Raw genomic sequence first — 11409 nt, 5'->3', positions numbered from 1 at the left:
ATCTGCACAGAGCTTCATGAAACAACAGGAATAATTCAGGGATAGGTGTCGCAGAAGCCTTTGATTTACAACTATGTATAACTTCTTTAATGTGCTTTGATGTGAGAATATTTAAAAACTAAGCAGACTTAGAAGTTAGGAAAAATGTCATCATGTCATGTTATTCATTAGCTGACTTTGTGAGAAAGTTTGGATTTGCATTCTTGACCATAGTTATTGAAATATGAACTTAATTCAGTATGTTACTGTCCTTGTGCATGAAGTGTATTTAATGTGCAGTAATGTTGCAAATAAATAGATAAATAAAAACTGTATTATAGCAGATATTTTTACATCTTTCATACCAAAATCCAACTCATGATCACTTTTACAGCCCTTACCAGGCTCATTTGGTTTATTTTTTTTTTAAACTTTTCTCTAAAAAATCTACATAAAGTTAGTAGACTGCTTGTTTTTGCCATCTAAAAGTAAAAGGGCCGAGCCTTCAGCTTTCAGGCCTGTCTTCTGTGGAACCAGCTTCCAGTTTGGATTTGAGAAGCAAACACCCAAAGCACCACGTTAACTACTTTCAAGATCAGTCTGAAAATGTCTGTTTTGATAAAACATATGTTAGAGCTGGATCAGGTGACCCTGAATCCTCTCTTAGTTACACCGCAGAAGTTAGGTTGCTGGAGGTTTCCCATGATGCACTGTTTCTTTTTCACTCACTTTGTGTTTATACATTTACTCTGTAATTAATCATTAGTTATCATTAATCTCTTGGTCTCTTCCACAGTGTGTCTTATCTTGTCTTCCTTCCCACACTTATTAAAGCAGATGGCCGCCCCTCCCTGACCCTGATTCTTCCTGGATCAGGTTTCTTCCTGTTAAAAGGGAGTTTGAGTTTTTCCTTCCCACTATCATAAAATATTTGCTCCTAGGAGGTCATCTGATTGTTGGGATTTTCTCTGTATCATTGAAGGACTTTTAACTTACAATGCAAAAGCGCATTGCTGTTGTTGTTGTTGTTGTTGTTGTTGTGATTTGGTGCTATATATGTAAACAATTAGGAAAAACACTGGACACTTCATACCCCTATATGAATTTATTTGATTAAAATTGTTAGGAAAACACAGAAAATTTCACTTTGGTGTTTTTTATTTTTCCTACTCCAGAATTTAGGGAAAAAATTTTTTTTTTTATTTTGGTTAAAAAAAAATTATTGGTAAACTACTTCAAAATGAATCTTAAAATAATGCTTTAAGCTTGCCTTTGGAGAAATTGTACGTTCAAAATGATCGACACTATGAAAATGACTAGGGCCAGCAACATAAAGTCCATAAATATACAAAAACATTAGCAGGTCCCGCTCTTTAACCTCCAGTGCAGAAGTCAAAGTTCAAGATATGTCACCTTGATGCCTAATTTTAGTCCAGAGTGTAACGAAGCAGTGTAACGAAGCAGATCTGTCATCTTCGGAACATAGTGCTGGATGTCTTCACTGGAGCCTCACTCACACTTTTTTAAGTCTGTCCTGAATGTGATCATAAAAGATGATCCCTGGAATGAAATAATGGCTGTAATTAGGTAGAGAGAGGCAGATGGACCTAAAGGGCCAAAATGGAAACTAAAAACTAGATTTTAACAAGAACTCGTTAGTAACTCATTCTGGATAGCAATCACCCACCACAGAAAAAGTCAGTCGGATAGAAGTTGTCTTAGAGCTTTGAGTGAGAAATTGACTTCCCTTTGTGGAAAGTCAAAACTTACTCAGAGTCTTTGTTCTTTTTCTGTGAAAAAGCTCAATGTGAGATGAAGAAAAAGAAGTTTAAAGTTTCAGCTCATGAACAGAAACTGTTCTTTGTTGTCACTGTGAAAGAAACAAATAGATGAGCAACAATTTCAACAGTTTAGTTTCATCATCTGAGCCATGGAAAAATATATTTATATGCAAGCCTTAAATTTAAATGGACTATTTTATTAATTTAAAATGTTTTTCTTCCTGCTCAGTTTAAAAATAAATTGTAATCTGTTCTAATACTGTTCAGCCAAGAGCTTCACACTTTTTCACACATCAAGTGCTTGCTGAATCCAAAGTGATGAAAATGTTGCACATTTCTAAAGGTCACCTTTTACAGATCGAGTTCAGTTTACAGACAAGTTGTGGAGAGAGGCAGAGACAGAGAGCACTCATGAAACTAACACTGAACTAAAGCACAATCAAGGACTCGGTTACTCACACACACACCACTGTACTCACTCACTGCAGAGCTTACTTCTTCTTCCTGCCTAATGACATATTTTCAGTTTTTTTCTTCTGTGCCTCATTGAACAAAAGACACACCTTTATGTTAGCATTTAGTTCTTTAGTGTGTGTATGAATGTAGGCTTACTGCAGGCATTTGTGTGTGTGTGCGTGTGTGTGTAACTGAGGCAACAGCCGTGTGAAACACATTGCATAACTGATAACTGGCAGTGATTGGTAATTCCCATGGAAAGCTTAAATGGCACTGTGGACGTCAACATGAATTTGTTTACCAGTTTTCATTTTTTTCGTGCGAGAGGAATATCTCATATTTTGATATTCCTACCAATTTCCCCAGCTCTAATTTGTTATGGCAACATTAGTTAATTTTAATTGCTTGACAAGTACATGCTCAACTGGTATTGTTCCCAGTCTTGCACGCTGCATCACGCTGCACTCACAATATGAAGTTTTGCTTATAAAAAAATGATATCAATACAAGACTCAGCAACTTCTCTGTTGATTTCCTCAACAGTCTACATGTAGATACTAATGCAAAGGCTAAATACTGCTGCAGACAATAGACAATATAGACAAAAATTATTTGATTTGACTTGCCTGTAAGGGCTGAAATGAAGAAATACACACACTGGCTACTTTGGTGGGTACACCTGTTCAACTGCTCATTACCACAAATATCTAATCTGCCAATCAGAGGGCTGTAACACAATACATTTAGGCATGTAGATGCAGTGAAAATTACATTCTGAAGTTTAAACCAACCATCACAATAAGTAACAACGGTGATTTATGTGAATTTGAATGTGTCACTGTTGTTGGTGTCAGACCAGCCTGAGTATCTGAGAAGTGTGTCATGAATATGCACATGAAAAACAGAAATGTCATAAGATGTTATAAGAATTGTTTCCAGTACCTTGTTGAATGTAAGGCAGTTCTACAGGCAAAGGAGGCTCAACCTGGTACTAGCAGAGTATACCTAATAAAGTGGCCACTGAGTATGTAGTATGGCATTGTTTTGTATGGTTTCAAAAATAATAAACCATATAAGGTTTTCTAAAGTATAAGGTGAGCTTTCAGGTAGGCAGGTGCAACGAGCTAACAGAGGCAAGCTAGCTGTGTCTGTATGCTAGCTGTAATAAATTTACTGAAAAGAAGAACATTTAATTACCTATCTAACTTTAAACTAGAAAGAAAATTAGATTACTTTCCCAAACCACAACTTTCATTGTCCCCACTGTTATAAACTGTTGATTCCATTCACTATCGTGATAAACACACAAAATAGCCACATTAGCTAGCTGCTACATTAATGTCAGGTCAGAGAAAGAGCTAGATAGATAAGAGTAGGGATAGAATAGGTTTTACCTCTGTCATAGCATCATCAATCTGCTTCAGTTCCTCATAGTGGTCACGAGAGTCTCTCAAAGGCTGAACCATTAGTTCTTCAATCTGAGGGAAAAGCTAGTGGAAAATACCACAGTATAAATTTAACATAATCTGTTTACAGTACTATGCAAAATAGCCAGCTGTTATTTCTTTATAATTTGCTTCCTAGGTGCCAAATTTTCTTGCGATTTTTGTAAGTGATCTTGAGCAATAGAAACTGGACAAGTGGAGGACAAAAGAAGTGACAGGCCTAACAAACTTCAGAAGATGAATAGTATCTGAATGCCAAGACCTAAGAGATATGTCTGGTTCCTCAACTGATTGATCTACGGTTGAATGAAACCTCATCATACTTTTGCACAGTACTGTACATCTGCACATAGTTGGAAAGACAGAGTTATACCTTCATGACAGTCTCAAACATTGGAATAAGGACAAACTTGATGAATCCAATTTGAGCTGTGGGTTTGGTAACTTTATCCCTGTCCATGAAGGGAGCGACGGGGAGACCCTCAGATTTCTCCCTGTCACTCTGGAAAACAAATTTGTCAAAGTATTGTTATTAAGTTCAGTGTATTCAGTCTTTGCTTTAATTTGGCATTATTAGATCACAGATTTACTGATGAACATCAGTGCTTTGGTTGGCGTCACCTGCATAAAGTACTCCTCAAGTAGACAGTCCACCCACGGTTCAGCAACCTCAGTTGGCCTCACCTCATTGGAAATATCACAGCACTTGATCAAAAGCATCTTCAGCTGAAAAAACAAACATACACTTGTAGAAACACATGCACAACACACACAAACTGAGAATAAAAGTAAAATGCTAACTTTTGTCTTTCAGCATTCACTGTATTTCTGTAACCAATTTCCCAATTACACTAACACAACCAGTTTCACTTCTGCAAAGTACAGCACAATCGATGAGTCTGTTTGTTCTGAGGTCACATCTGTTAAGCACAGTAAAAGAAACAGCCTATGTCAAGCAGAGTTGCAACATGACCTCCATGTTGCACAGGCTACGTACGCATGTCACATGCTCTTCATTGGTGAAGTCAAAGTTGTCCACTTTTTGCTTAAAAGCCTCTAGTATCTCTCCGTGTCTAGCCATATCGGTGGCCAGAATGAGGGCGATAATTGCCTGGAAGCATAAGAGCAAAGTCAAAGTAAACTTGACATCTGCTTATACATGAAACATGAAAATACGTGGCAAGTTTGTAGGAATTGAAATGAAATGGCATGCTTGTCATAAATATATATTTGTACTAGTAATAGTTTTGAATGCCCGTCTAACCTTTCGGATCTGTTTGAATGCTTCGGGATCTACATTCGCAAAGATATTGCACTCGGGAAGAGAGAGGATCTGGAAAGCCACGGCACAGTGATGGTTCTCCAGCGGAGAGATGTCGTTGTAGCGTACTGCCAGCTCTGTGCGTGCATTGATTTGGTACCTGATAGATGGAAGACATTGTTGAATGGATGGACTCAAGATGGATGGATAGGATATTCTCATGAAGTTTCTCTGATAAGAGATATTCTCGCCTGCCTGAAATCCACAGCCCAAAACAAATACGATAAAAATGAATTGCCATGTTTACATAACCGAGTTCTCTCCATGCAGAACTAGTTTCACAGTCCATCAACAAGTGTTGTGCAGATGATGTCAAAATATACCGGGGGTCAACAGGTATGTGCAGCTCTATCAATCAACACCCCCTACAGAGAGAATAGCGAATCTTACGTGTTGTTGTAGCCCGGGTGGTCCAGGTCGTGACACACTGCAGCTGTCATTAAAATGCCCATATCTGTGAGCGTCAACTTCTCCTGGTCAGCAGTGTAAATGAAAGAGCTTGTTACAAAATGTAAATGATCATTATCATAAAAAGGATCTTTATTTTGCAAAAATGGCATAAATGCTGGAAAAGTCAGATAAATTATACACTTGAAATGCATGAGCGCGTATACACATCCACACCCGCAAACTGCACCATACCTGCAGATTGCAGAGATGAATCATGCCATACATCATCTGACTAACACAGAAGCAGTGACGAAAGTTGTGGAAAGGGTTGTTACGGTAGTTCTCCTGAACTGCCAGCTGAAAGGCAGAAAATTATTCATTCATTGGGCTCACTGCAGAGTCTTGAATTAAAAGCATTTTATAGGTTGTGCCCTTTAAAAATTCTTTTTCAATCTGTGTCTGAACTCTCTGCATTATTTAGTATAACCCAGTATACCCCTGCTGTCCTTTATTACCAGCCAGCGTTTCAGGGTGATGGGGTTCATGTTAAATTCCTTCACCAGTCCCAAGTCATGGTACATGTACTCCAAACAGCTCAGCATCTACAGCAATAAGAAAAGAGAAAAGAAGTCAAACATCAGTCATTTGGATGACACAGTGAAAATGGTTGAAGGAAACTGACAAACCTCGTTGTGTTCCCAGTGCCATACATCGAACGTTGGCTTCTTCAGCGCCTCAATAGTCTCCTGAGAGAGCGTGTACTGCAACGGCCAAGCAAGTAAAGCCATCAGATCATCAAAGACCTATTATATCTTAAGAAGGGTGCTTTGTCCAACAGCAAAGAAAACATTTATCATAGATTAGACACCTTTGGGTAACTGGGGACATCTCGTCTTGGAGTGACCTTCTTCCCATCATCAGAGAAGTTGTACTTACATGGACAATTTACCCTGAGATAAGAAGGAAAACAATTTGAGACATATTCCCTTTTTTCTTTTACTAACTAACTTTTGATATAACTTTTGAAATTGTAGAGGCTTTATATCAGACTTCACCTGCCACCACCTCTTGAAGTCATTTCGTCTCGAAGCTTCTTCAGTTCATTTTTACACTTCTCAATCTCCACTACTTTCAAGCCCTCCACTGAAACAAGAAGAGTAATATTTTCTTAAGGAATGTGTTCCCTCTGGAATATTGCAGGTTATAGTCAATCCAAATGATGTTTCCTTTCAGATCCTCTCAGCTGTATCTTCCTTTAACACACAAAATCTTTGCTTGATTGTCTACTTGTTCCTTTGACTGTCAAGTACCTACATGATCAGGAGTTGAGCAACCAAACTTGGCACACGAGTACATCTTAGGCTCCTTAAGGTTCTTATCTATGTCGGATATTTTGATTTTATCAGGTTGCCTAGCAACCACCTAGGAACATGCTAAAATGATCTGCTAAAGCACAAACACCTATTGAAAGCATTATATGACATTTATTTCAGAACAATAATAATTACATCATAACAACTTGAATCATACATGATATAATGTCTTCATGTTGACTAGCAATTTTACCTTTAAGTACTTACAACACCTTATAAAAGCATTTTATCGTTTTAATTTCATAGCCAAAAGCATACATACAGCGATACTATAACATTAACGTATTACTAGTTGTATTAAATAGACCACTCACACTCTACCCTCTTTTCCAACATGGCTATCCTGTTGGTGACCTCAGTCTTTAACTCATTGATGCGAAAGGCTCTGTGAGGGAAAGGCAAATGACAATATGAGAATTTTATGGAGAATGTCAAGTGGTGCAATCGAACGAAAAAATAAAGAAAACAAGCCAACATCAGCTGACGACGCAGCCTATATATGCATCCTGTCGGCAAATCAGTATATAGAGCACATTGTTTAAGCTGCTTTAGTGTGCCTACAGTTTGCATATCTACAATCTGCTTTGCAACCAGCCTCCACCCTATTTCTTCCTCCTCATGCAATTTCTGACTATCAGTGTGATATCTGCTGTCACCGATGCCTGCTTTGTTATGCACTATGGATCTTGCTGCTGATTTGTGTGCATAATTACTGGAACTGACAATATTGTTTTGACTATATTGGTCCTGACTAAACTGTATTTTTCTTTTTACTAACTGACTGAACTTGCCTCTAAGGCCTGAGCATTTGTCAGTGAAATACCGCGGTGTCAGATATGTGTGTTAGGTATTGGCAGTAATCTGATTAGTTTTTTCAAGTAATGAGTAAAGAAAGGGATTTCTATTTCAAAAAAGTAATTAGATTACTGTTACTTTCCCGTAAGCACACTGCGTTACTAAACCATGATTGTTTGTAAGTGTGTCATGACAATGACGTACAAGTGTGCGACGTCCGTGGCTGCAACAGACGTGTGTAGATCAGAAATGGATAATATGGAGTGCGGGAGAGAGTACAACCATGCAGCGTTTAAAGCTTGGAAGTACTGACATTACTTTGAGTTTGACTCCGTCAGTAATCATTAATTAGTAATTACTTTTTTCAAGTAACTTGACCAACACTGGTTAGGTACGTGTGAAAGAATAAAAGATGAAGACATTACCTGCTGAACTGCTCAGCGACTTGGGACAGCACGTTCTGAAACATGTCCTCCTTCTCTGCAAACATCAGTATAGTCTCAATAAGCAATTATGTTGTCAGATTTGGGTATTGATTACTTTCTGTTACAGTGATTACTTTGAAAAACATGTGATGTTTCAATGTACATTACACCGAGCTGTTGAAACACTTTACCTCCGAGCTGAGGAGTAGACAGTGGAACAACTTTGTACAAAGAGCTGTGAGGAAATCAGATGTACAATTATTATTATTTCTTTTCCTCAAGGTTTTAAAGTCTTTTTCAATTTTAGAAACACTGCTTCATGCAAATTTGAGAAGCAACTGTTATCTGGTTATTATTGAAAGCTTCTTTGCAGCTAGTTAGATCTGATGATGATAATGATCGTGATTACTCTGCTACTTTCCCGAAAGTAATTATATCCCAATGTCTAACAATGCTTTGATCCCAATGCCTAACAATACTTTAACAATACTTTGGAGAGTTGGTAGGCATGGTTGGATCGATGGAGACCAAGGCACCCTCTTGATCCACCATCATAATGGCAGTGTTCCTGTCGCAAGATGAGGAAAAGAAAGAGAGAGTTAAAACATCTGCCCTTAACTTTTTATAATTTACATACTTAATTGTTTATTATCCTCCTGCTATAAAACAAGGAAACACAATTTTAAAATTTGCCAAAACCATGTTTAAATCTCAAAATGATGTAATCTATTAGGCAAGTAACAAGCCTATTCCATGTTTTTATATCCAAATTTGATCCATCACTCTAGACTGTTTTTTTCTGCTTTTTTGTAAACAATACATTTGAAAATTCATGGATAACAATAATAAAATTTTGCATTATGAATATAATTTAGATTAAATAGTCTGGTATATATTGATGGCTTAAGCATTACAGAAATATAAAAATGAATTTGATAATGGTCACTTCTTACATTGGGTGAAGCTCTTGTAAGCTTGTTAAGCACTGTATATGTATAAAATCTTTTAAAAATTAAGCTTTATTTATTTATTTATTTATTTTTGTGTGTCAGTTGTGGAAATAAGTTTAACCTTGAACCTTTTGTAAGACACACATACTAATTGTATTAATATTTCTGTTATTTGCTGTTAAAAAGCACAATTGTGACATAATTTGACAGGCATGTTCCTGGGTCTTTGACCCAGTTTTTACATTTATTTTGGTCTTGTCTATTTAAGAGATTTCTAGTTCTTCATTAGTCTTGAGTTTTGTTTTCTCTGGTGCATCTCAGTTTGTTATTTCTAGTTCGTGGTTCTTGTTTTGTTACATTAAGTTCCCTTTCAAGTCCAGTCTGTTGCCGGTCTCGTCTCCGTCTTGTCATCAGTGTCTCCTGCTGTAGTCTGTTTAGTCTCCGTGTTTTATTATCCTTTGTTTCGCTTTTTATGTTTCAGTGTCTGTCTGGTCTCTCTGTCTCCTAACTGGTTTCCTTATCCTTTCATGGTAACTTTTCAGTGGGCCAGTCCCTGTGTCAAGTTCATGTATCTCAGTCTAGGTCTCAGTGTGTGTTATTTCCTGTTTTATTTTGATAGTCTCCTGCCTCCTTTGTATTGTGTTCTGGTCTCATTAGTCTCTGATTAGTGTCAGCTGTGTTCCCGCCTGTGGCCTTTTCCCTCGTTGTCCTCTGTGTGTATATTTTGTCTGAGTATCCCTGTGTGTGTGTTTTCCCTGTGTTGAATTAAATGTGGATTATTTCCTGCTTAGCAACTTTCAGTGTGTTCTGAGAGAGCTCAGCAATAAAGCTGTTTTTGAATTCAACCTGTGTAACTTTAGTAAGACTAAACAACAAACCTGGGAATGTTAGATGATGAACACAGAAGTTCCTTGATGTCACATGGGCTGCAATGCTGGCTGAACACCACCTGTGATGTAAACACAGCTCCTGCTTTGGTTTATTTTTTCAGATACACATCTTATTCTCATATTCAGATATAGATCAAATAAATTAGTTGTCAGTTACAGTCATGTAAAATGAGTCTTCTCAAAAGCAAACATTAAAAAAAGTGCTGCCATTTTTGTATCAGGTACACATTCACACAAACAGTTGAAGCTTGAGGCTTTAGAGTGTCTGTGTCATCACCTGGGAACATAAGGTAAGAGTCAATTATTTTTAATAGTTAAATAAGTCAAAAACACCAGGGAACAATTAAAAAAATAATAATTTGTTCATTAAAAAGGTGGATAAAGTTTGGTTTTATTGATCTCAAATTGCAGAAATAAATTTGCTAAGTTCATGAAACTTAAGCGTAAAATACAAGCACCAAGTTTATAAAATCTGCTTAGAGACTTGGTGGTCAAAAGTGTGTGCATCTATCCATGTAATCTCAAGTGAGCAGATGTAGCAGACAAACAACAGCCTCAGGCTGTGTGTTTGGGGCTTTTGAATAGACATGTCATTGCCAGAAGAACTCTACATCACCAGATCAGCAAATCTCAGTGTGTGTACTGAAAGCATTAGCCATGGCAGCTGCTGTTGTTATGATTAAGAATCTGAAGAAAATCTGTGCTTTTTTTCCGTTTCTACATCGCCCTCCATTATTAACTCAATTCCTGCTTATTGAAATGTTAATGTAATTGAATAGATAGATAGATGTAAATCTATATTGTGTTCTGTGTACAACATCAAACATTAACGAAGGTTTGTGAGAGCTTCACAAACAGGTGTTTGGGTCTGTCATTAACACCTGTGAAGCAAACTGATGAGCACCACTCTCTAATTTTAGCTCCTCCTCAGCTGAAGTGTATCCACTGGGAATTTGCTTGTAGGAAAGCCTAGGAGGTGAATTATAAATGGAATCATTTAACTGCAATAGTTATCGATTGCTGTTTTAACAATTAAACCTATTATGAAATTCTAATTATTATCCTAAAATCGATAGAATAATAAAAAACTGAGTCACTGAAACGGGGTAAAGGTTTTGAGTTAAACCAATGAAAAATGGATCCGTAATATTGATAATGCAAATATTTAAAATTAGACTCACCTTCTGCACCTTTCCATCCACATCCAGGTAAATAGTTTTGGGGGCATAGGAGGAAGAGCTGGAACCCATATTGGCCTCCCTCTCCTCTCTTACACACCCACAGATATTCTGTGTTGGAGTCCTGACAAACCTGGGAACCACCAGGGTATTTCTGCAGAGCTTATAAAAGCATGATAGTTACCAAAAAACAAGTTTTACAGCAAAAAAAACAAAACAAACAAAAAAAATGGTCACAACAGAACAGTAATGATGAAAAATATCACTATGAAAAACATAAAATTGTGTATAAAACAAAAATGAACACACAGTCAAATAGTTTCTTAAATTATCTTCCAATAAAACAGAAACATTTAACATTAAAACAGTTGCAATAACTAAAAGCGTCATCACATCTTTTGAACTCACAGCGTTAGTGAAGCTTCC

At 37.1% G+C, this 11409-nt stretch overlaps 1 protein-coding gene across 2 annotated transcripts; it reads right to left on the bottom strand.

The window, feature by feature from the left end:
- Positions 1–1079: 1079 nt before the first annotated feature.
- On the bottom strand, positions 1080–11409 carry pde9ac (phosphodiesterase 9ac). 2 transcript variants are annotated; one of them, XM_080888893.1, is made up of 19 exons: positions 11392–11409; positions 10987–11145; positions 9794–9864; positions 8456–8533; positions 8157–8200; positions 7966–8020; positions 7060–7130; positions 6428–6515; positions 6241–6322; positions 6059–6133; positions 5888–5974; positions 5625–5729; positions 5373–5455; positions 4926–5082; positions 4659–4772; positions 4283–4387; positions 4035–4163; positions 3611–3706; positions 1080–2302 (listed from the first exon to the last, which is right to left on the bottom strand). In XM_080888893.1, the coding sequence occupies exons 2-19, from the start codon at positions 11053–11055 to the stop codon at positions 2252–2254; spliced, it is 1560 nt and encodes a 519-aa protein (XP_080745019.1). In that variant the 5' UTR covers positions 11056–11145; positions 11392–11409; the 3' UTR covers positions 1080–2251. The 2 variants fall into 2 exon arrangements, with proteins under 2 accessions (XP_080745019.1, XP_080745020.1); XM_080888894.1 differs by having other exon boundaries at positions 10987–11116; positions 11392–11405.

Source organism: Rhamphochromis sp. 'chilingali', assembly GCF_963969265.1.
Source record: "Rhamphochromis sp. 'chilingali' genome assembly, chromosome: 8".
NCBI classification, from domain to species: Eukaryota; Metazoa; Chordata; class Actinopteri; order Cichliformes; family Cichlidae; genus Rhamphochromis; species Rhamphochromis sp. 'chilingali'.
The sequence above is the reverse complement of the archived record's forward strand: the minus strand, read 5'-3'. Positions and strand labels throughout refer to the sequence as shown.